The 26,968-nt window shown below is 37.2% G+C and overlaps 1 protein-coding gene and 1 pseudogene across 8 annotated transcripts in view; one reads left to right on the forward strand and one right to left on the reverse strand.

Moving 5' to 3' along the window:
* Fmn1 (formin 1) overlaps positions 1-26,968 on the reverse strand; it is a 440,321-nt gene that overhangs the window by 36,867 nt on the left and 376,486 nt on the right. For all 8 annotated transcript variants that reach the window (XM_087207535.1, XM_087207534.1, XM_087207533.1 and 5 more), the window contains one exon: positions 3,368-3,419. In XM_087207535.1, the coding sequence (XP_087063661.1) occupies positions 3,368-3,419 (52 nt within the window). The remainder of the gene's footprint in view (positions 1-3,367; positions 3,420-26,968) is intronic.
* On the forward strand, positions 3,706-25,511 carry LOC106010773 (metaxin-2 pseudogene; annotated as a pseudogene).

Genomic DNA, 26,968 nt, shown 5'->3' on the forward strand with positions numbered 1-26,968 from the left:
TTCCTAATCCTATGACAGTCACAATACTGAGAAAACCAAATGCATGCTCCACAGCACAGTCTGTTTTTCCATTCAAAATTTAAATTACATTGATTTGAACAAAAGAGTACATAACGTGAGGGTTGTATAACTTAGAGGAACAGGCCATGAGTTTTCCACCAACTCACAGGACTTGAGAATTGGAAGGGATGAGAGGTTGACTTTTCCAATATTCCCCTTATACAGATGAGAAACAAAGGCCCAGAAAGATTGAATCACCTCACTCATTGGCAGATCTGGGCCTAGAACTCAGGTCCTCCAGTTCCTTGTAAATTGCTATTTCTGCTCTTTTCTTTTAATGCCCATGTTCGTTGACATAGGCATCTAAGTATAATTAAATAGTCATTTCTCCTGTCTCTAATGTTAGTTGGTCACCTGTTGTATCACACAGAACATGCAATGCTCCCAGGAGGGCACACTGTCATCTTTCTTCTTTCTGCCTACCTGCTATACAGATAAAGATTTTTTTATGTATTAGTAGAAAAGAGAAACTTTCATTTTTTTTTATATTCAGAGGAACAAATCATCTTCCTGCTTCACGGCTCACATGCTGAGCACTGTAAATCTCATCAGTGTGATTCACTGATCATCCCAACACCTCTGGCATTACTGAAGTCCTGATTGCAAGATGGAGACACAACAGATCTTCAATGCATCTTCAGAAAATGCCAGTGTTGTTTGGCAGTTTTCAGAGCAAGAGAAGCACATCACCATCATGGGGCTCCCTTTCCCACCTCTACGGACGCTAACCACTGTCCTTGCAGGTCTCTCCTGCTTGTTTGTGTAAGGCCCTGCTTGTTTCTCTCTTTTACAGGGGGTGAAAACTAAAAGAAATAGCACATTTCAGCATTTCCCCCCTAAGTGTTCTGGAATTTCCAAAAGCAAGTGATCCTTTTCAGAAGCAAATGGACTCAAGAGCACAGCTTATGTTTGGCACTCTGCACATCTGGTAAGGTTGAGGTCACTCAATGATGGGCCTCATCTGATTTCAGTGTTACTTCTTTGTTTAAGCTCAGACTATGAACCCACAACTATCTAATAAGATCAACTATTGTCCTCCCCAGATAAAACTCTTTCCATCTCAAATTCAGTTCTGGTTCACAGAAGACTGACCATTGATAACCTTCTGAAATTTGAGCAAGAAAATTATTAGTATGCAACCACCAAGAGAATTTTTTCTAACAGACAGGAATCAAAGGGTCAGTCATGCTTTTTGAAATTTCGGGCTGTTAGTGGATCATTCTAACATAGGGTTCAACTTCCAAAAGACTTACTTCTGATTGTATGTTTTATACAACTCATAAAAAAATTTCACTATTGGTCCCTGAGTCCTTTTCTTTCTAATACCTTGTCTGATTGATATCATTTTAATTCGGCCAAACATTTTGAAAGCACAGACAATGACTATATCAAAGAGCCCAAAGCAAAGTGAGCTGTTCTGCTTTTACAGTGTTGAGATGCCAGAGAAGAACACATGCAGTTACTGTTTTACATGCGTGCCTTCAAAAACTGCTTAGGAAAAGCAAATATTCCTTAGCCTCAGAGTAAACTGTTTCTCTTGAGAATAAAACATAAGAATTTACCAAATCTCACACGAATATTGCAACACTGACCACATGCTCCTTAAAGAGTGTAACCAAACAACTGTGGTTTCTACATTAAAGATGGGATCTAACATATTTCATTGATGACATGAAAGCTAGACTACCTTCACCACAAAGCCACGGAAAATGCTGACAACCAGAATTTATGAGTCTTCTCAGCATAGCTAATGCGCAGCAGCAGCTTCAGCCCCTCGAAGGTGGGCCCCCTTTTCCTTCAGCAAAAGTCTTGAAAAAGGATTAGAAATTTGACATCTACCCCGGAAGCTGAAATTCTGTTTGGCCTAACACCAGTGTGCCCTGTTTGATGATCCCTTCTCTACATGCTGAGTGTTTCCATAACATAGGCCCACACTCATTTCACACACTGCGAAAGGAAAGCTTAGTAGAGATAAGGCAATGGGGAGAGGGTACACAAATCTAAAAAAATCTGTGTTAATTTTCAATGACTATCATGATAGGATGATACTCATAACTCAAGAACATGTCTGCATGTAGAAAACTACACGATTTGTGTTAATCTTGCCTTCATCAGCATTTTAATTTTGCCCACATTTCTGTGGCAAGCAGGGCTAGATGCTGGTGCCTGTCAAGGTAGGCATCACAAGACAACTCTGTGTGTGGGTTTTCAGAACCCTCAAAAGTTGTAGCTAGATAAGAAGAGAGTTTGTTTCTAGTTTGTTCACTCACATTTAAATTCACAACTGGGAAATGTTTCTCTCATTTCCAAAGCTCCTTCTTTCCTTATGCGCTGTTTCCTCCCCCTAGCTAATTTTCTAGTACTTTTAGAATTGGTACCAGCAAATGCATCCGTCCCCTCAATATGAATGCCTCAGAATATTCTCCTTCACACTTCTATGAGTGAGGGATAAGCAGGCTGACTGACCTGCTCAATGAACAAAAGAGGAAAACCTTTATGGGATCAAAACTGAATACTATTAGGTTCTACTGGTTCCACATTGGTCTGAACTTAGAGAGGCAGGAGCAGGAAGAGGCTTGAAGTAGGTAAAAACTGACCAGAAGAACTCTGAGGCTTCCTTAACTTTTGGAAGGATTTTCTATAAACAGAGCCCAATGCCTTCTCCCCACCTGGCCCATGTCTACAATATCCTCTAAGATCCCAGGAAAAGCATAGTAAGTATACTAGTATTTGCAATAATTGGTTTAATCTAGTTGTAATGCTGGCAAAGATCGAGTTGTTTCTAACTTCCATGAAGTGCCTCAAAGGCAGAGTGGAGGGGGGGCAGCCTGGTGGAACAGTGTCATGACAGGTATATGAGCCAGATGAGTCACTCCTGGATGGTGCTCTGCTTCCTGGGAAAAGTACTCCCAAATATTCCTGCCATGGTTCTTCTACCCCAGCTCCAGAACAAGCTCATGGATGGAATCGCAATTTCAACACACGGGGCCAAAAGAATGACTACTCAAATGTCACAAAAGTGAAACCAATTATGAAAAGACAAATTCTACATGGCTCTACCACTAAGGTGAGATAGCTGGAGTAGTCAAAGTCACAGAAATAAGAAGAGGGTGGTGACCGTCAAGGCTGGGAGAGAGGAAGGATGAGGAATTTGTGCTTAGTGGGTGCACAATTTCAGCTGAAGAAGATGAACAAGTTCTGGAAACAGGCAATTGGTTGCAAGCGATACCAGTAGGAGCATACTAAATGAACACAATAAATAGAATATAGAGTCAAACAAAGAGGGGTTCAAATCAGCACTGCTTACCTCTTCTGTGCATTCTCCAAGTGACTTTCTTCCATTTTATGCTCCTTTTTGGCTGCCAAAGAAAAATAACCATGATTAAAACTATTTCCTCCCACCATATTGCCTGTGTAATCTTATAGTTTGTTTATACCCATTAACTATTACAATAAGTCTCAACACAGGGGTTTGTAAGCTCCTACGCCAGGTCTTGGAGATAGCATTCAATTGGCTATATCTACCAGGCTGCTTTCTTGAAAACAGCAAGAGCTAACAGTGTTATGTTTCTTCTGAGACACTTTGTAAGAGTAAAAGGGAATGATATTTATAACTATACCTGGACAAAGACATACATTGGAACAATGCTAGGAAGACTGGCAGATGTGGTCACTGAGCGATGGTCTCCCTGTGAGCCTCAGTATGTAACCATGACATTCTCCCTACCCCGAAATGGAATAAATCCTGTAGTGCTTACAGTCTCTCTGCTGGGATTCAAGTGAATTCGTGAGAATCCTTATATACTTGGTCTCAGGCTCCAATTACTTCAGCAATGTAGGGAAGCCTCTGGACTCCTTTCTCAGAACAATATTTTTAAATGTGTTGAAAAGACTACGTAAGATTACTAAGAAAATCAGTGATGCTGAGATATAATTCTGAATCTACAGATTAAGAACTCATCTTCTTGTTTACACTATCAGTTTCTCACACCAGAGAAACTATTCGGTATTTACACATGTGGGTCCTATTTATTTCACTTAAGAGTATGGCCTCAATATGTATCCATTTAGCTATAAATGATGACTAAAATGAATAACTGATAATTTGAAATAAGAAAAAAGGTCCAAAGACGAAGGGGTGAAGAGAGGGGAAGGGGAAAGGAAAGGAGGGAAAGGAAAAACTATGAGACAAGAAAAAAAAAAAGGAAATGAAATCTATGTAAATAGGAAAGGGCAAAGGTAATGGGGAAAAAATAAGAACCAAGATACATCATGTACAGGTACAAACACCCAATGATAAATGTAAATGTATTGTATACCTAAAATGTACCAATAAAAGAACTTAAGGAAAAAAAAAAAAGAACTCATCTTCTGTAGGGACTATTTAATAAGGAGGTTTCTCTTTAGGGTGGCTCTTGTACATATATTTTCTCTCTGATTGGAAGATAATATTGTAGTGTATGAAAATAACATACTTTTTAAATGTCTGGAAAAATCACCAAGTTGTAATATAAACTATGCTTTAAGATTCTTTTTTCTGCCGTTCTCCTGCCCTCCCTTCAACCCCTCCATCCTTCCCTATTTACAAAGACGTTGTTTCCTTTGTTTCATTCTCATATTAATTCCATTTCCTCCTTTCCTTTCCCCTACCCCTCCCACTTCCCCTTCCCCTTTGCCCCTTTTCTTCCTATTTCACATTATCTGCTATACCTTTTAGTCCTCATTTACACTTGCAGTTTATCACACTGAGAAACTATTCAGCATTTACACATGTGTGTTCTATCTATTTCACTTAGGAGTATTGCCTCAATGTGCATCCATTTAGCAATAAATGTCTCTAATTTATCATTTTTTATGGCAGAGTAATACTCCATTTTATTTTTTAAAAACCCACATTTTCTTGATCCAGTCTCCAGTTGATGGGCATTTGGGCTGTTTCCAAGTTTTAGCTATTACAAACTGTGCTGCTATGAACATGGGTGCACATATATCACTGTGGTATGATTCTTTAAATCTCTGAGGAAAATAACCAGCGGGGGAATAGCTGGGTCAAATGGGACTTCCAGTCCTAGTTCTTTGAGGTATCTCCACACTGATTTCCACAGTGGTTGCATCAGTCTACACTCCCACCAGCAGTGGAGCAGGGTTCCTCTTTCCCCACAGCCCCACCAGCATTTGTTATTGGCTGAATTCATGATAGCAGCCATTCTTTCTGGGATGAGGTGGAATCTCAGCGATGTTTTCATTTGCATCTCTCAAATGACCAGTGATGTTGAATATTTTTTCATATGTTTGCCATTTCTGCTTCTTTGTATGAGAAATGTCTGTCCATTTCAGATGCCCGTTTTTGGATTGGGTCTTTAAATTCGGGAGGTCTGATTTTTTTAAGTTCTTTATAGATTCGAGATAGTAGACCTTTGTCAGAGGGACAGCTGGTGAAAATTTCTTCCCACGCTGTGGGTTGTCTCTTCACACTGTTGGTGGTTTCGCTTGTTATGCAGAAGATTTTAGTAGGAAGACATCCCACTTGTTGATTGTGCTAGTTCACGGGCAAGGGAGGTTTTGTTCATAACATCTTTTCCTACATCAATATCTTCAAGGGTTCTACCTAACCTCTGTTCCCGCCGGTTCAGTGTTTCTGTTTTAATATTTAGACCTTTCATCCATTTTGATTTTAGTTTAGTGCATGGTGAGAGATATAGGTCTAGTTTTAGTCTTTGGCAATTTGAAACCCAATTTTTCCAGCACAATTTATTAAAGGGGCTATCTTTCCTCCAGTGAGGGTGTTTGGCTCCTTTGTCAAAGATGAGGTGGATGAGTGTGTCTGGAGTTGTTTCTGCATCTTCTAATCTGTTCCACTGGTCCTCAGGTCTGTTTCTTTGCCAGTACCATGCTGTTTTTTTAATCACAGTAGCTTTGTAATACACTGTCAAGTTGGGGATTGTGATACCCCCTGCCATGTCTCTGTTACCTAGCATTGCTTTTGCTATTCTGGGTCTCTTCTTGTTCCAAATGAATTTTTGGATTGTTTTCTCAAGATCCATGAAGTATGCTGCTGGGATTTCAATTGGGATTGCATTGAATCTATATAGCAGTTTTGGAAGTATGGCCATTTTCTTTTCTTTTTTTTGCACTTTATTAAATTCTTTTATTGGTACCTTTTAGTTATACAACACATTTACATTTCTCATTGGGAATTGTACCTTTACATAATGCATCTTGGTTCTTATTTTTTCCCATTCCTAGCCCTCCCTTCGCCCCCTCCACCCTTTCCTATTTACAAAGACTTTATTTCCATTTTTTCCATTTCTCATCATTTTTCCTTTCCCTTCTTTCCTTTACCTTGCCCCTCCCACTATCCCTACCCCTTTGGACCTTTTCTTCCTATTTTGCGTTATCGATTATTCATTCTAATCATTGGTACATTTTAGGTATACAATATAATGACATTCATCATTGGAAATTTGCACCTTTACATAGTCTCTCTTGGTTCTTATTTTTCACCCTTGCCCAGCCCTCCCTTCAACCCCTCCAGTCCTCCCTATTTACAAAGATTTTGCTCCTATATTTCCATTTTCTCATATTAATCCCATTCCCTTCTATCCTTTCCCCTAGCCCTCCCACTTCCATCCCCTTTGCCCCTTTTCTTCCTATTTCACATTACCTATTATACATTTAGTCCTTATTTACACTTTCAGTTTCTCACACCAGAGAAACTATTCAGTATTTATACATGTGTGTCCTATTTATTTCACTTGAGAGTATCGCCTCAATGTGCATCCACTTAACTATAAATGTCTCTAATTTCTCATTTTCTATGGCTGAGTAGTATTCCATCTTATAAAACAACCACATTTTCTTTATCCAGTCTCCAGTTGATGGGCATTTGGGGGGTTTCCAAGTTTTAGCTATCACAAACTGTGCTGCTATGAACATGGGTGCACATATATCACTGTGGTATGATTCCTTTAATTATTTGAGGAAGATCCCCAGCAGGGGAATAGCAGGGTCAAATGGGACTTCCAGTCCTAGTTCTTTGAGGTATCTCCATACTGATTTCCACAGTGCTTGCACCAGTCTACACTCCCACCAGCAGTGGAGCAGGGTTCCTCTTTCCCCACAGCCCCGCCAGCATTGGTTATTGGTTGATTTCATGATAGCAGCCATTCTTTCTGGAGTGAAGTGGAATCTCAGCATTGTTTTCATTTGCATCTCTCAAATGACCAGTGATGTTGAACATTTTTTCATGTATTTATTTGCTATTTCTACTTCTTTGTGTGAGAAATGTCTGTTCATTTCAGATGCCCATTTTTGGATTGGGTCTTTAAATTTGGGAGGTCTGATTTTTTTAAGTTCTTTATAGATTCAAGATAGTAGACCTTTGTCTGAGGAAGAGCAGGTGAAGATTTTTTCCCACATTGTGGGTTGTCTCGTTAAACTGCTGGTGGTTTCTCTTGCTGTGCAGAAGTCTTTTAATAAGAAGAGATCCCACTTGTTGATTGTTTGTGCTAGTTCACGGGCAACTGAGGTTTTGTTCATAAAATCTTTTCCTACAATGATGTCTTCAAGGGTTCTACCTAACCTCTGTTCCAACTGGTTCAGAGTTTCTATTTTAATATTTAGATCTTTAATTCATTTTGATTTTAGTTTAGTGCATGGAGAGAGATATAGGTCTAGTTTCAATCTTTGGCAAGTTGAAACCCAATTTTTCCAGCACCATTTATTAAAGAGGCTATCTTGCCTCCAGTGAGGGTGTTTGGCTCCTTTTTCCAAGGTGAGATGTCTGAGTGTGTCTGGAGTTGTTTCTGCATCTTCTAATCTATTCCACTGGTCCTCAGGTCTGTTTCTTTGCCAGTACCATGCTGTTTTTATCACAGTAGCTTTGTAGTAAAGTTGCAGGTTGGGGATTGTGATACGCCCTGCTATGTCTCTGTTACCTAGAATTGCTTTTACTATTCTGGGTCTCTTCTTGTTCTAAATGAATTTTTGGATTATTTTCTCAAGGTCCATGAGGTTATGCTGCTGGGATCGCAATTGGAATTGCATTGAATCTATATAGCAATTTTGGAAGTATAGCCATTTTCACTATATTAATCCTTCCTACCCAGAAGCAGGGGATGTCTGTCCATTTTCTGATATCATCTTCAATCTCTCTTTTCAGAGTGCCATAGTTTTCAGAGAAGAGGTCTTTGATTTCTTTTGTTAGTTGATTCCCAGGTATTTCAGTTTTTTGGATGCTATTTTGAAAGGAATTATTTGCCCTATTTCTCTCTCAGTGAGGCTGTCATTTGTGTAGAGGAAAGCTACTGATTTTTGTGTGTTGATCTTGTAACCAGCTACTTGACTGAATTTGGTTATTAAGTCTAGAAGACTTTTGGTGGAGTTCTTGGGGTCTTCTTCATAGAGTATCATGTCATCTGCAAATAATGAAATTTGACTTCTTCATTACCTACCTTTATTCCTTTTATTTCTTTCTCTTGTCTAATTGCCGTGGCTAATGTTTCCAGAACTATATTGAACAAGAGTGGTGATAGTGGACATCCTTGTCTTGGTCCTGATTTTAGTGTGAAGGATTTCAGTTTTTGACCATTTAGTATGATATTGGCTGTTGGGTTTTCATAGATCGCTTCTATCAGTTTGAGGTAAAGACCATCTATTCCAATATTTTGTAGGGTTTTTATCATAAATGTATGTTGGATTTTGTCAAATGCTTCTTCTGCATCTATGGAGATAATCATATGGTTTTTGTCCTTGGTTCTATTGATATAGGGTATTACATTGATTGATTTGCATATATTGAACCATCCCTGCATCCATGGGATGAATCCCACTTGATCAGGGTATAAGATCTTCTTGATGATCTTCTGCATTCTGTTTATCAGTATCTTATTAAGGAGTTTTGCATCTATGTTCATTAGTGAGATTGGCCTATAGCTCTCCTTTTCGGTTTGGTCTTTCTCTGCTTTGGGGTTCAAGGTGATGCTTGCTTCCAGCAATGAATTGGGGAATATTGCTTCCCTTTCAATTTCATTGAAGAGTTTAAACACGAGTGGCAGTAGTTCCTGTCTAAATGTCTTGTAGAATTCAGCAGTGAAGCCATCAGGGCCTGGGCTTTTCTTAGTTGATAAGTTTTTAATTACATTTTCAATTTCATTGGTTGATATTTGGTTGTACAGAATTTTTAGGTCTTCTTCGTTCAACTTTGGTAATTCATATATATCTAGGAATCTGACCATTTCTTCTGTGTTGTCCATCTTATTGGCATATAGGTTCTGGAAGTAGGCATTGATGATCCTCTGGATTTCTTCTGGGTCTGTTGTAATTTCACCCTTTTCATTCCTAATTGCATGGATTTGGGCCTTTTCTTTCCTTTTTCTGACAAGGTTGGCTAAGGGTTTGTCAATTTTGTTGATTCTTTCGAAGAACCAACTCTTGGAATCATTAATTTTTGGTATTGTTTTCTTAGTCTCCATTGCATTGATTTCTGCCCTGATCTTTATAATTTCCTCCTTTCTATGGGCTTTGGGCTTTTCCTGCTCTTCTTTTTCTAAAAGCTTGTGGTTCAGCATCATTCTTTTCAATTGGGCTCACTCTGCTTTCCTAATATGAGTATTCACTGCTATGAATTTCCCTCGTAAGACTGCTTTCATTGTGTCCCATAGATTCTGATATGTTGTGCTGTCATTGTCATTTATTTGAAGGAACTGTCTGATTTCTTCTTTAATTTCCTCTGTCACCCATTGGTTATTCAGAAGTGTGTTGTTCAATTTCCATGTGTTTATGAAATTTTTGTGGTTTCTTTTGCTATGAATCTCCAATTTCATTGCACTATGATCTGATAATATACAATGGAGAACTTCAGTTCCTTTGCACTTACCTAAATATGTTCTGTGATTGAGTATGTTGTGTATTTTGGAGAACTACCCATGTGCACCTGAAAAGAATGTGTATTCTTATTGTGTGGGGTGGAACACTCTGTAATCATCTATTAAGTTCAGTTGTTCAAGAGTTTGACTGAGTTGTAGTATTTCGGGTTTTTTTTATCTAGTTGATCTATCTATATGTGACAATGGGGTATTGAGGTCCCCCACTACTGCTGCATTAGTACTTATATGATTTTTCATATAAGTATTACTATTTGTTTTATACAGTTGGGCACACTATATATTTGCATTAGTATTTGTTTTATATAGTTATTAGTATTTGCACTATATATTTGCATTAGTATTTTTTTATATAGTTGGGCACAGTAGTGTTTGGTGCATAGACATTTATGATTGTCATCTCTTCCTGTTGGATTGTTCCCTTTACAAGAATGTAGTGCCCTTCTTTGTCTCTCTTAGTCAGTGTTGGTTTGAAATGCAGTTGATTGGCAAAGAGGATAGGTACTCCTGCTTTTTTTCGGGTTCCTGTCACATGGAGTATTGTTTTCCACACTTTAACTTTCAGTCTATGAGTTTCTTTTTGAATTAAGTGTGTTTCTTGTATGCAGCATATTGCTGGATCTTGCTTCTTGACCCATTCTGCCAGTCTATTTCTTTTGATTGGTGAGTTGAGACCATTACCATTGATGCTTATAACTGATATGTATTGACTTATCATTGTCATGACTTTTTCTTTTTGTTGGATTCTCCCCTTCTGCTTTTGATTTCTTATTGTGCCTGGTGGATTCATTCTGCTGGGCTTCCTGGGGTTGTGATCCTCATTGTCTTTTCCTAGGATATTGTCTAAAATTTTTTGGAGTGCTGGTTTGGTACTCACGAAGTTCCTAAGGTGCTCTTCGTCATGAAAGTATTTTATTTCACCATCAATTTAGAAAGATAGTTTTGCAGGGCACATCAATCTGGGTTGGAGGTTGTTTTCCTTTAGGGCTTGAAAAACACCACTCCAACCTCTTCTTGCCTTGAGAGTTTGCATTGAGAAGTCTGCTGTGATTCTGATGGGCTTTCCTTTGTATGTGATTTGTTTTTCTCTCACTGCTTGTAGAATTCTGTTCTTCTGTTGGTTTTCTGGAATCTTATCAATTATATGTCTATGTGTAGATTTTTTTTGATCAAGGCTAGTTGGAGTCCTATATGCCTCACTTATCCATACGTCAAGTTCTTTTCCCCTCCTTGGGAAGTTTTCTGCCATCACTTCTGTGAACAGTTTTTTTATGTCATCTGCACTCTCTCCTGTTTTTTCATTGACTCCAATCAGTCTTATGTTATTATTCTTCTTTGTATCATCTAGCAGCTGCTGGATTGATTTCTCATGGTCCCTTACAATTTTGAAGCAACTTTTCTTTTCCTGGTCACTAATTGCAATCTTATCTTCTCTATCTGAAATTCTGTCCTCACATTGGCTCATTCTGCTGCATAGACTTTCAGTGGAGTTTTTCATCTCCTGGAAATCTGTTTGCATCAGTTTTATGGATTCCCTTTGTTTCCTATGTTGGGATTCCATCATGTTCTTTAGCTGCTCTATTTTTTTTATCTGTGTCCTCTCTAGATTTATTAATCATGTCTTGCACTATGGGCACAATCTCTGCTGTTATGTGAGAAATTATTTCTGATTTCATTTTTCCCAGATCCTCTTTCATTGCTAGTTAAGGGAGTCCAGGTGGTTGAGTATCAGTGTGTTCCATCTTGTTTCCCTTTGGGGTTGCTGTAGGTGATCTGGAAGTCTGGTTCTGAGGCCTATTTATGACATGTCTTCTCATTTTGATAGAGGAAGGGGGTTGCTGCTGGCACACGCGTGGCTGACCTCCTCTTGCTGGGAGCTGTGGCAAGCGGACCTGGAAGCTGTCTCTGCGCTGGGAGCTGTGGCACATTGACCTGGAAGCCTCCTCTGCACTGGGAGCTATGGCAAGTTGACACAGAAGCCTCCTCTGTGCTGTGAACTGTGGCACACTGACCCAGAAGCCTCCTCTGTGTTGGAAGCTGTGCTTTAAGATTCATTTAGTTTGCAGTTATATTGACACAAAATGAATGAACAAAGATAATCAATCATATCTTGAATCTCTGTTGTAATACTCCATAAAAGGCCTTAAAGGAATTTAGAATAGCATTTGATAAAGTCTGACTCTGCCATTCACTACTTTTGTGGCAAGGAGCAAGTTACTCATGACCAAATACTTAGTTACTGCATCTGTCCTATAAGAACAGTCACAATGACCATTAGCAGATAGCTGTGATAAAGACTGAATGAGATAATATATGCAAAGAGCTGAATGTATAATATGTGATCAATACATGCTATGACAGGCATTACTTGTGCCTTATGATCATCATCTTCATTGTGGATTTTGAAATGTAAGTTTTATCAAGGTGCTCCCCTTCTCAAAACTTCTGATGGATTTTCAGCACCCTTGATATAACATCTGAAGTCTTCATAGTGCCCTAGAATGCCCTGTGAATCTGCTCCCTGGCTTCTTGGAGACACCACTTCTTTCTCATGTTTATTTCTTTCCAGCCCTGTGCAACCTGCCGTGGCTCCATCATGCTGACCATGTGCACCTGTGGATCTGTGGATCACCTGCTCCTCCCCCTGGAGTCCAGGCCTCTGCTCAAGGACCACCTACTTGGGCCCCACCAAACAGCATACCATCCCTTGCCACCCCCTCATGTTCTCTACAACCTCTCTCATATTCTACTCTCTTGCTTTGCCTTTTCTTCCCCTTCACCTTTATCTAACTGACAGAGAATTCTCTTACACAACATAATAACTTGTTATAAATAACATAACTTAAGTTATTATACAATTAACTATTGAACAGCAACGTAATGTAAGCTTCAAGAGAGTAACTCCATTTACCTTGCTTTCTGCTATAACCCTAAGTGTAAAAAGGGCCTATATAAATAATTTCAGCTTAGAAATGCATATGTTAAGATTTACTGAAAAGACATTAGCTTTCCCAAGCATAAGACTTTATATTTAGAATATGAGCCTAAGTTAAAGATTATACACGAAATACAGAAAATTTCAATAATTATTTTAATATTAAAATGATTTGGCTCTGATATTTTAGATAAGGTTAAGTCATATTTAGGTCCATCTTTTGCTGTATGTCTCCCTCCCACAAAGCCCCCTCCCCCCTACACAATCCTAGCAGAAATCTCTGTGAGTAAATCTGGTTAACTTAGCCAATCAGATATTGAGAAGTGACTCTTTCTCTCATAAGCTACCAAGTTCCCCAAAATGAGAAACTAGTGATTTGTTCTTATCCAGTGATTTTTAAACTATGTGCATGGCTAAACAGGGGGAGAAATTCCTTGGAGACTTGCGTGGTCTTCCAGGAGGACCTTTGGTTTCCTCCGTCATCAGGTGTTTTCTAACTGGCTGCTTCCATGCTGTGCTAAGTAGACTGTGACTACACAGTCACTACATATAAATTTAGCAACAGGAAATAGCGTATTCAAACTGAGTTAAACAGCAGATAAGACTTTAATGGCTCTATGAATATGGTAATTTGAATAAAACAATGTCCAAATGGAAAAAAGAGGTATTACTAAGAGGCAATTAATAAATATTGCAGAACCTCTGAGGGGTTGGGGAAAAGAGCCTTAAGGAAAATGAGAAGAACCTAGACTAGGATCTCAATTTTTCTCAAGCAAAAAACCTAAACCTGTACACTTACAGGAAAGCATTGCTACCCCTGGTGTGATTTAGAAGATCTACCAGCCCAAAATATTTCTCTTTCCTCAAAATGTGAAATTTCCAACCATGTCATTATATGTTGTAAATATTTAAAAAACCAAATTCGAATTTATTTTTGGAGTAACAAATTCTAATATCATCAACAAACAAGGTAATTGTGAGCCAAGTGTAAGAACCTCAATGTTCTAAAATTTAATCTCTTATTTCTCAATAGGGACTGGTAGGGCAAGTGGAAGGGTCATGCTCTATTTTAGAGAGAACAAGTACTCAGCCTTATTACCAAATCTACCTTTTTAGTGGAAAGTTAGAAAAGAATAGTCCCAGTTTTTAGAACACCCTTTCCAATACTCTGCCAGACAAAGAAAACATTCCTGCTGGCCATATCTGGCTCTGCCTTGGCAACTGACATCATGAAACACATGGGTTTATTCTTGCATTCCATGTGCCAGACCCTACTCTAGGTGCTGAGAGCCACCAGTGAGGAAAGCAAAGGTCCTTGTACAACTTTCATTCCAGTTGTACAAAGATAACTGTAAAAGACAGTTTAGTAAACCTGAGAAATCAAGACCTGTTATAAGGTATTTCTGATAAGGAACAGCAGGAAAATCCTAGAGCATAAATGGATATCTTTGAAAGGAGCCTCCATTACTGGATTAGCTATGTCTAAACAGCCAGAGCCATTGGTGCAAGTCTCAAAAGAAGAGAGATAATATTTAAATTAAAGATAGTATACCTTGGATGAAAACTGTCCTTATCCTACAACTTTGAGTAGTAGTGGTTCTGAATTGATCTATGGAACTTATTTAATCTTCTGCAAAACCACACAGATAATAGTATTTAGGTATTTTATTTTTCAAAATAAATCATGGTACTACTAGTCAGGGTAGGGGGAGGTATTGTCAAGTAGCATCAGGTGAGTTGAGGAAACAACAGGCACTCTTACCTTGCTCTTCCCTCTCCTCCTAAGAAGCTGTCACTTTATCTGCAATGAACTATATATAACTCTTTTCCAAATCAAGAGATTACAATAGCTGCTTAAAATGATAATAATCTCTCATCTTTCAAGATAATGAAAGCAATAAAAACAGGTCAGAGGGGCCGGGGATTTAGCTCAGTGGTTTCGCTGCCTGCTGTGCAAGCACAAGGACCCGAGTTCGATCCTGGCACCAAAAAAAAAAAAAAAAAAAAAAAAAAAAAAACAGGTCAGAGTACTAATAATGAGAAGCTTCACTCAACATCAATTCTACCTTCCAAACTTCTTTATCAAGCCTATGTGTGCACTGTGATGGGTGAATCTCTGAAGTGCTTGGAGAGACCTGAGAGGTATGTTTGCTCCACAAGGTATGATTTTTCTATCATTGGTAGAACTGTATATCATTTTACTTAAACTTTTATTTTTTCTACAAAAGACCAATATTTATTTTTCATAAATCTTGTCATTAAGAGAAAGCAATATGGCACTTCTAGAAGGTGTTTTTTGTTTCAGTGGATGGTTTTATTTTACGTAGCCTCTACAAAGTAAAGACCACTCTTGTTCTAGGGTAAATCTTAAATCCTTGGAATTTTGTTTCTTCATTCATTTTATGTTCTTCGTGTTATTAGTTATCAGGAAATTGCTCCACTGCAAAATGTTTGAAAAGTTCCTGAGTATTACAGGCTACCAACTGAAGCAGAAATAGCCCTTTCTATTCAATAGTTCTGGGCCCAGAGAATGCAAATCAAGATAAGCATATGCCATGTTTTCAGGGCAAGTCTGTCACTTAAATGTTGTGAACAAGTCACATGTAGCTTCCCTTGTAAAATGAAGATGATCATACCTACTCTCACAGAGTTGTGCATGTTATATGACATGGATATCCAGTGTTTGGTTAAATCTAAATCTCTGCAGTCAGATCTTTGAGGCTCAATGTCATGTTGAGGTTGTTGGGTGTTCAGACTTCCAGTTGGTTAGTAGGTATGGCAAAGTTAAATGTAGTGTAGTGTAGTGAGCTTGGGCTTCATATCAGGCAGTCCTCGGTTGAATTTCTGTTCTGTAACCTGTTAACTGGATGATACTGTGGAAGTTATTTAACCCCACTGAACCTTACTCATAAAAATGGGAATGAGATCTACCTTGTAAGAAAGTTATGAGTCAGACTGAACACCTAAGATTAACCTATGACTACCACATAATGGACAATCAGGAATGGTAGCATTTATTTTTGATTAGCTAGAGCAAATGCCAGTATAGCATACCTCAGAGATATCATGGGTTAGGTTCCAGAGCATAGCAATAAAGTAAATATTGCAGTAAAACGAGCCACATAAATTTTTTGGTTTCCCAAAAGTTTTGCTTACACTTTGAGTATATAAGAGCATTAAGTCTACAAAAATGTACTTTAAATACCTTAATTTAAAGATACTTTATTGCTAAAAAATGCTAATAATCATCTAACCCTTTAGTAAGTCCTAAATCCTTTTGGTAAGGCCTTGCTCTGGATTAGGTGATGCCATAAGAGAATGTTGTGGTTGGTTGGATCTTCAGTCCAGACCACTAAAGCTTTCTCCATACGGGCAAGAAAGTGGCTTCTCTTTCTTATCATGTGATTGCTGGAATAGCACTTTCAATTTCCTTCAAATACTTTTCCTTTTCATTCACAACTTGGCTAATTATTCAGTGTAAGAATCCTAGAAGTCCGCCTAGCTTGGCTTTTGACATGCTTTCCTCACTACACCTCATCATTTAAAGTGACTCTTCCTTTCACTAGGACACTTAGAGGCCAGTGTAGAGTTGTTAATTAGCAGTACTTGTATGGTTTAGGGAGTAGGGAGGCCTAAGAGGGAGGAAAAGAGGCAAATGGGTAGTTGGTGGAATATTCAGAACATACAATATTTATGGATTACATTTGAGATTTTATATGGGCACCATTCATAATGCCCCCCCAAAATTATAATAGTAACATCACAGATCACTATAATATATGTATATAGTGTTGTTTCATTGCATTTCCTCTCAAGTAATATGCCGGAGACACTCTGCTTACATATCTGATACATGGATATACGAGCACCAGAGGGAACCCTTTGACAGACAAAACCCTTGCTCACTATCTCCTTAATGGAAACCAGGGTGTATCCCTTGGCAGGGCAATTTCTAATCTACCATTTGTTTGTAACAAAATAATAAGAGTAAAGTAATAGTGAAGGGTCAGAATACTAGTTCCATCCTGATATGTCCTGTTTCAGATTGAAACATTTTCAGAGACACAGATGACATTCACCCTGGAGATTCATTTGTCACACAGTGAATTTTTAAAACATACTAAGTATTTTCCAAGGTTAAATTTGAAAAAGGGAAAGTTTTTTATAAATAAGATTACATGTGCAGAAAATTTTAAGATCAAGAACATTCATAATTTAAATATACCCAAGCTGTAAAGTTTTCAAGAGGAGGCCATTCACATAGTAAAAGTGGCCAAAGTAGGTCACTGTTCAGCGAAAGTGAGAGTTTTATTCCGTACATAATTAAGTCATATTTATGGACACCCCTGGAGGAGGTAACAAATTGTAAAAATGAGGGGAAGGGATACGGTTTGGAATATCTTCCTAGTATTCTCTATACAGTCTATTACACTTTAATCTACCATGGTTTATGGACCTGATGTGATTGGTATCAATCAACAGGACACACAGTAAAGAAGCAGCTTTTATTGTGGTTTACAAATAGAGGAGCTGGGTGATGCTAATGAGGAAACAAAGGGACCATGCTTCACTTCATGTGATGGACATTTGACATGAACACGGAGGTCATTTTTCATTTCTTAGAAAATTGCCCGCTCATGTGACTTCAGAAGAAAAGAATACTTTTACCAACAAAGGCAAAAGCACACTGCCACTGGAAAGAGGGATTTTAAAAAAATATATCCAAAAAGGAAGAAATACAGGCAACATGGAGTTGTAGAGAACTTAATTTTTTCTCTTTTCATGTCTGTCCATGAAAGATAATACCCTATCTAGTCTTCTATCTTATTAGTTTTTCTAGTTTCAGTTAAATTGGGAAAGTGATCAGTTCTGGTCTGTCACAGAGTTTTCATTTGCAAACATCTAGCTGGATGGTAAAGGCAAAGAGCACAAGAGGCCATGTGTGGATTTTCTGTGTACACTGGTAGAGGCTGTGTAGTGACATGATATTAAGGTCCCCGGCATATAAGTATAGTTTAATTTCCATGTCACCTGCCTGAGGACAAAGTACACTAGAAAACTCAGACTTCCGGTGAAAGTAACAAGTAAGAGACAACATACTAAAGATTCTGAAGAGATCTTTAGAGTTGTCAAATCAAAGAATTCCAGATAAAAGAAGTCTCAAAAAAAACCCCAAACTATTTTGTCTACTTTCAGCCCAGATCTTTTTTGAGTTCAACCAGTCTTTCCAGAGCTCATCTTTTTCACCATTTTTTATCTACCTTTTTCAGTTGTACTTCATGACTGAATTTGGATATTTTTACAGGGATCAAAGAAAAGCAGAATACTGATATCACATAACTCTTGCACCTGGGGCTGTTCTTAAGCAGGTTTCATCAGCTGATTCACACAATAAAAGCAGTGACTTAAACAGCTATTTTTTCAGTCCGCCCCCATTCCTACCATCTGTACAGCACTATGACCCTTCTAGATTCTTAGGAACAAGCCACTCAATATGTACCATGGTGGACCTAGAGTATTGAGTGTCATTCTCTCACAAATGGTTGAAAATGGTCATTTTGAGGCAAATCATACTTCGAATTGATTTATGATCTTTAGTCATCTGTATTTTTATACTTTTAAAGCTATGTATGATAATGTTCAAATTCCTCACTGAATATCTTATTGGTATAATAATTTGAATTAGAAAGCTCTATACAAATGTTCCTGGCTATATATAATGCAAAGAATTGTATTCTTTTTATTTTGTGATGAGTATATTATTTGTATAGATGATGAATACATTTTAAAGAATCATAATATAATCTTAAATGTTCATCCGATTATACATCTAGTCTGTGCTCTACAGCAAAATTGCGAAAGTAAATGATTTATCAAGTCACAATTTTAGGAGGGAACCCTGTCTGAGTACAACTGCAATCTAAATGAAGAAGATTTTATCCACACTTCACAAGTCAACCCACTGTAAGACATTATGATTTTTTTCCCCTCTCATATACCTTCACCTCAGATTAGAACTTTCCCCACCAGGTAAATTTTTCAGCCATTCGCAATACTGACACAACCATCGGTGTTTAACCTTTATGAAGAATAACACTCATTCTTCTGAAAAGGAAGCCATTTAAATTAGCTGTTAATATTCTGTTACCTTTTCCCTCTGCTTTTGCATAGTCAAGTGAACCATATATACACAGCCATTTCTTGTCTTCAGGTTGATACAGATACAAATACTAGAGAAAGCTGGCAAGACAGTGTAACCTTTATCTAGCTCTAATCTAGTCTAACCATTTAATTTTATGGTAGAAAACATGGAAGCCCAGCCTGATGAAGAGACTTTCCTGGGTCGCACTAATAGTGGCAGTGTACAGATTTTTGACTCATAATTTAATACATTTTCCAATGTCCCTGCCTCTTCTCGGGGGGGTGTTATTTTTCTCCAGAATTCTCAAATGCTAAGGTGATACCTTGGGGTTGCACTGTACTACACATTTGCCACAGAGATATATGCACCAGAGAGAAAGTTCCAAGATGGAATTTCAGCTTTCATTCTAAATTTTCTGACTCTTAATGCTTTAAAAGAGACCATGGGAGTAACATTTTAGAATGATCCAGTGAGAGTGCATTTCACATTAATGGGAGGCAGGTGGTTGCATTCTCAAACAAAGGCTGAAGTTCTCCATGTTACAACATCTTCTAGGCCCATGCATACCTTTCATTTATCTGCATTAATAGAAGGGACATATATCTTTTAAAAAGATGTCATTTCTTAGTTATTTTCACAAATACATCTAAATAAGCATATTTATAAAATATGATTTTTCATTTAGAGAATAGTAATATGTAAGTCCTGCTTCCTTATAACACCCACCTTGTCTCCTAGCTATTTCATTCCCAAAGAGAGGAGTCAGACTCCCTATACTACTTTAGAATATTTTAGGTGTCATGTAGAATAATGAATTCTATAGCTTCAGGGAATAGTCATCATGTAGAAAATATAAGATATTTCAAAGAAGATAGATTTTTCAAAGAGGGCTGCTCTCACTTTGTTTCATCAAAACTTTTGTGAAGTTTTAAAAGCACGGGGGTTTAGTGTCATGAAGTTCTAATAACCATTGGTGACAAATTGTAAGTGTAGTATTACTGGAAAGAAGTCTCCATTTCCAAACAACTCTGTCTTAGTATCAACACTAACTTAAAGGTGCATAATTCTGGAAGGGCATGGAATGTGCTTAGTTTTTGTTGTTGTTGTTGCTGTTTTAAATTTTTATTCAAATACTTACCACTTGAGATTATAAACCTAGTGTTTATAAATCAGCAACTTGTTTCATTCATTGTTAAGAAAGACTACTGGAGCTCCCTGCCTCCATCCCAGGCTCCTAGGGCAGAGAAGCTCAGCTGGTCCGAGAACATGGAAGGAAGCTCCCCTGCTGCCATCCCAAGCTCCTAGGGCAGAGAAGGTGAGCCCTGTGAGCGCCAGAAGCAGCCCCTCATGTGGAAATGAGAAGACACATAAACAAGTCTCAAAGACAGACTCCTGGATCACATACAGCAACCCCAAAGGGAAATGAGATGGAACAATCTGATACTCAACCACCTGGACTCTCTGAACTGGCAACAAAAGAGGATCTGGGAAAAATGAAATCAGAAATAATTACTCAGATAACAGCAAAGATTTTGCTCATGGTGCAAGACATGATTAATAAATCTAGAGAGGACACAGATAAAAAAATAGAGGATCTGAGGAACATGATGGAATCCCAACATAGGAAACAAATGGAATCCATAAAACAGATACAAACAGATTTCCAAGAGATTAAAAACTCCATGGAAAGTCTGTGCAGCAGAAGGAACCAATGTGAGGATAGAATTTCACATATAGAAAATAAGATTGAAATTAGTGAGGAGAAAGAGAAAAATTGCTTTAAAATTGTAAGGGAACATGAGAAATCAATCCAGCAGCTGCTAGACGATGCAAAGAAGAATAACATAAGACTGATTGGAGTCAATGAAGAAGGAGGAGAGAGTGCAGATGACATAAAAAAAACTATTCACAGAAGTGATGGCAGAAAACTTCCCAAGGAGGGGAAAAGAACTTGACATACAGATAAGTGAGGCATATAGGACTCCAGCTAGCCTTGATCAAAAAAAAATCTACACATAGGCATATAATAGTTAGGATTCCAGAAATCCAACAGAAGAACAAAATTCTACAAGCAGTGAGAGAAAAGAAACAAATCACATACAAAGGAAAGCCCATCACAATCACAGCAGACTTTTCAAGGCAAGCCCTCAAGGCAAGAAGACCTTGGAGTGATGTATTTCAAGCCCTAAAGGAAAACAGCCTCCAACCCAGGTTGATGTACCCTGCAAAACTATCTTTCAAAATTGATGGAGAAATAAGATACTTTCATGACAAAGAGCACCTCAGGAACTTCATGAATACCAAACCAGCACTCCAAAAAATTTTAGACAATACCCTAGGAAAAGACAATGAGGATCACAACCCCAGGAAACCCAGCAGAATGAATCCATTGGGCATGACAAATTAAACGCAAAGGGGGAGAATCCAACAAAAAGAAAAAGTCATGACAAGGCTTTTAAAACTTTGAACTTCAGCTCCCTAATGAGTGTATAATTCAATCTTGTTATTGTACTGATTAGTATTTTTCTGATTCTAGAGTTGCAGTGCATTCCTTGTGCTATACTGGCTATTTATCATCTTCTTACATCTACATTTTAATTGGGATGTCTATTAATGAGCTCTAAGAATTCTTTATATATTCTGGTCATAGATTATATGTATTGTAAATATGGTCTGTTTAAGGACTTTTCATTTTAATGATGTCATTTAAAGTTCTAAATTTTGATGGAATCTCATTTATCAATTTTTGTCTTTTATACATCATGTCTTTTGTATCCTAGGTAGTTCTTGCCTACTCTAAATTCATAAATATTTTCCCTTATAATTTCTTCTTAAAGTTTTATGCTTTTAGGCTTTCTTATTTAGGTTCATAGATCCCTTCAAGTTATTTTCATGTATGGAAAAAAAGCGTTGAGGTTAATTTTTTATATACGGATACCAGGTGTTCTAGTGCCGATTGCTGAAAACACTATCTCTTCCTCTGCTCTTGAATTGAGTTTATATTCTATAAAATGTTAATGTTAAATAATCTTTCAAAACTCAGTGGACCATATATGTGTGGTTCTATTTCTAGATTCTCTGTTTTATTCAAATGATCTATATGTCTTTCCTTACACCAACACTGCCTTGATTACTGTAGCTTTAGAAGAAGTCTTAAAATTAAGTACTAAACATCTTCCAACACTGTCTTTGTTTTTGTTTTTAACTTTTCTAGGTCCTTTGTACTCCTACATAACTTTGAAATTTCAATATCCAATTCTTCATTTATAGCAAGTATACACAGACCTGAATTTTTATATATACCTTGTGTTTTCTATTCCTGCTAAATTCAAATACAAGTTCTAGGGGCTCCTAGAGATTTCTTAGTATTTTCTCTGTAGATGATCATTTCATCTACATATAAAGATTTTGCTTTGCCGTGCCAATCCTATCCTAATTGTGTCATTTTATTGCCAGACTATTTTGGTGGGGACTAGGTTTCAAAGTTTAATGGACAGATAAAGAGTAAGCATATCTGCCCTTGTTCCCCACCTTAAGGAGAAAGTATTGTTATCTTCTCCATTTATATAAGGCATTGTCGCTGGAAGTATGGAGTACATGTCTTTAATCTATTGAGAAGTTTCTGTTCTACTTTTAGGCTCCTGATAGCTTTTACCATGAACAGCTGTAGAATTTAGTCCAATACTTTTTCTCCAACTAGTGACAGGATCATATGGCTTTTTCCTTTCCTCTGTTTAAATGATGACTTTTGGGGGTGGATCTTCCAATGCTGAACCAACACTGTCATCCCTATAACAAAATCACTTTCTACATCCTGCCAGATCTGACTTCCAATAGTTTGTTTTGTTAAACAAATTTCTATCTATGTTCATACTTTTTTCTTCTATTATCTTTATCCAGTTTTAGGATTAGCACAATGTTGAGTTCCTAAGATGAGGGGAGAAGTGTTCCTTCTTTTTTCTGCTTTAATTGTTTGATATAATTTATCAGTTAAAATGTTTATGAGCTTGCTGTTGGCATATAGGTAGGTTTTCAAGCTAGGAATATACTTTCTTTAATAGGTGCTATTCAAATTTTATATTTCCTCCAGAGTTAGTTTCATTAATTTGTCTTCCATGGTCCTTCTTAGCAGTTGTCAAATTTATTTCAAAAAAGATTTTTGTAATATGCTTTCTATGTCCTTTCCAATTCTGTAAAATGTGTGGTAATATCTCCTAGATCTTGATATTGTAATTTTAAAAATGTATAATTGATATTGTGTAACAGGAAGAAAAGGTCTAAAAGAGCAGGGGAATTGGGAGGGTAGGGGAAGGGAAAAAAGGGAAAGGAAAAAATATAAGAGGAAAAAAAATGGAAACAAGGTCTTTGCAAATAGGGAGGGGTGGAGGGGCTGAAGGGAGGGCAAGGGAAGGGGAAAAAATAGGAACCAAGATACTCATGTAAAGGTACAAGATCCCAATGATGAATGTAACTGTATTTTATACCAAAAATGTACCAATAAACTTAATGGGGGGGGGAAGACTACTGATGAAGCTGCTAATTTGAATTTGCAGCAGGTTCATAAACAAAGTGGTAACATGCCATATGTTCATTTTTCTAATTTAATGTAGTACTCTTCAAAAGTAAGGATTTTATTTGTCTAAATGCATATCATATTTATCTAAATGCATTTTAGTACTTGATATTCAACAAATCTAAAGAAAGGCACCTCATTTATCAAATTGAATAAAACTCTCCTATTGACTTTTTAAAAGTTTCCCACAACTGCTTCTGACAACTACTGTATTATTTAGGGGTATGATTTGATTCTTCACACCTTACCTCATTCATTTGTACCCTAGCCAAAATACAACTTACATGTGAGAACTTTGAAGCCAGGAGTACCTAAGAAACTACATAGTGCAAACCTCTCATGCTACAGTTTAAAATAAGTTAAATAGGCAATTGAATAGATATTGGATTTTCCAGTAGTACAATGATATACTGTACTGTGTTCCCTTGCACAACACAGCCACGGCTAATGACACGCAATGTAGTCAGTCCAGTGGCTGATGGGCTGCTCAGTTAGTAGTGTAATGGAACTGAGCAGGATAATCAGATTGGTGCTGGTGGGAGTTGATTATGGCCAACATTGACTGAGTACTCAGTGTGTGCCGAGACATTCATACACATCACTTAAACCTTTCAACTCACATACAAGGTAGGCACTATATTGTGAATAATGGTGGAGCCAAAGCTTCAAAATGCTCCATTCCTTTCTAACTATTGGCTTTGTATAAGCTGTTAAATTTGGCCAAGACTTGGATATCTAACTTTTGAATGGAAGTAATAATAAGACCTACTTTAGACAGCTGCAATAATGAAGAAATATATTTGTCAGGTGCTTGGACACTGCATCTGGCACATTCACTCAATAAATGTCAATTACTATAATCACTATTACCACTGCCATCACAATTATTTGTCATACAATAGCACTTTCTTGTCCAACTTTTTTGGATTCCTGTGAGACTTGTTTGAGTAACTGAGTATTCTATTTTTCCTTCAGTAACATGTGTATCTCTACAATAAAGTTGCCAAGGCTTGAAACACTTTCTAGATCCACTTACCCCAAATGCTTCTTGAGAAGAATATCATGGGAAAGTGCTATGACATAATTATAAGTAAAAAATGAATATGAAACAGCAGATACAACACTACCCAGCTGACATGTCTTTAGTGGCAGAGCCTTTGTCTCCCAGATCTCAGCTACAGAACCTTGGCCTGAAAATGCTACATTATATTAGCAATTGAAAGGCAAGCAAATTTTTCTTTCTGCTAATGCAGCTTCTGTTGCTGCCTTTTTGCAGATGTGTAATCTGCTTATCAAAGCTGTTTGTACGCCAAATGCAGAACGTATGTCTCCATCTTGTAAAGTACCTTTTATTCATGTGGGAAATCACACAGTATCTGAACTTGGTCCAGGAGTTCAGTTCTTTAAAGGCAAAGGCCATTCTTATAATCATGGATTGGATGAAGACCAAAAAGCAGAAATGAAAGCCTACATGGAATTAGTCAATATGTTGCTGACTGGGAAATTGTATCTTTAATGGTGTGACAAAGCTACAGTAGGGGAGAGGGCTCATGCTAAGCATGGATCTCCTTAACCCTTGGACTCTGAATCATATTTTGGCCTATCAGAAACAATGAGAAGTTAACATAAAATGAGACTATCGGATGGGGAAACAAGACTTCAGACCAAGTTTTAGAAGATGTTGACCAGTGCTGTCAAGCTCTTTCTCAAAGACCGGAAACACAATCATATTTCTTCAATAAGCAGGCTGCTGACTTTGATGGATTGGTATTTGGACATCTGTACACCATTCTTACCACCTAGTTGACCAGTGAGAAACTTTCTGAGAAGGTGAAAAACTATATCACCCTCTTTGCTTTCTGTAAAAGAATTAAACAGCACCATTTTGAAAATTGTGGTAAAGGCAAGTTGTCTTAGAGTTATATAATTTAGTTATTATTTTTTAAAAATATAAATTTTGAAATATGTTTTACTTGAATGTTATATTAGCTACTGGAATTAGAACTTTAAAACCAAAACCACTGTTTTTTGAAACCTCAAAATAAATTATAAGATATAACCTATACATGTTCTTTATATTGTTGTTTACACTTTATTTCATTTGATATAATTACACTCCATCTTGAAATTTTTGTTTCCTTATAAGCACATAAAATAAAGCTTAAACTATAAAAAATTATGTTAGAATATAGGTCACAGAAATAATATAGAGAAGGTAGTATACCAAATATTACAGTTGCTACTTCTGCCTCTTCAGTTGAGATAGTGTCTGTTTTCCATATGTTTTAATTGCTTTTTGATGAACAAGCTTCATTTAGTATAATCAGAAAAAGCAACAGACGCTGTTTGCATGCATCTGCAGTTCACATTAAGAGTGACTTTCCTAAGGTCACACAACTAGTTTGGGACAAAAAAGAACAAACTTGTTCCTCAGTCAAGTGAAGTTTTCACTACATCACACTGGTATTCTTCATAGGTTCCTGCTTAAAACTATAAAACTGTCATGTCATAAATGAGACAAGAGAAAAATAAATCATAACTGAAAAACGAGCATTTGCACAAATTTACATGGACAGTCACCTACATTGAAGTCCTTTATATCTTACTAATGGACACAAATGTGAAATTATATAGTCTCTATAAAGAAACTAGTCCACATATTTTTATGAATTGTCCAGAAAAATATCCAGTATAAAGAGTGGTTTTAATCACATTATAAAGAGTACACTTCAGCTAAAAAGTTGTTCTGCATAGTCAGAGGCATTAATAGCTTAAAACTGGCCTTAACTAATCTAAAACTAAGGGAGAGAAAAATACCATATTCACACATGAGATAAAATACAACATGTCATTCATACCTTTCTAAAGGAGATTTCTTCTTCATCTAAATTTATTTACACTAAACCTCTGATTATTTTGTACTTTAAGGCATTTGTTAAATGGAAGCACTCCTTCCAGAAAACAACTGGTCAGATGTTCAGTCATGAAAGTGAGTGGACCACCAGAATGTCCTGTAAGTAATCATGGAGCAACCACTGCTGCCCTTAAGCCAGTTGTCTTATGGAACCCTGATAAAGTCTAAGTATACTCAGGAAACTAATTTACCAAAACGGATACATGTCTAATTTCCCCCATACTTGCTATTACTTTGAATATCAAAATACATTTTAATTTACTTTATCTTTAGTCAAGAATTTGTTGTAGGAGGGAGTTTTAGGTCCACTAGCAATGGTACTCAAGAATTACATAACTTCAATAGTTGAGATGTTACCAAGTATCTAGGTGGGATGAGGACCAGCAGTAGTCTGCTTCTTGGGCAATATTTCTAATAAAAGAGAATACTGGGAAAACTGGGGTTCTCAAAGAAGATGGTG

This window comes from Heterocephalus glaber, unplaced genomic scaffold (genome assembly GCF_053883595.1).
Source record: "Heterocephalus glaber isolate CG9 unplaced genomic scaffold, H.glaber_assembly_v1.0 deba00000809, whole genome shotgun sequence".
Lineage (NCBI taxonomy): Eukaryota > Metazoa > Chordata > Mammalia > Rodentia > Bathyergidae > Heterocephalus > Heterocephalus glaber.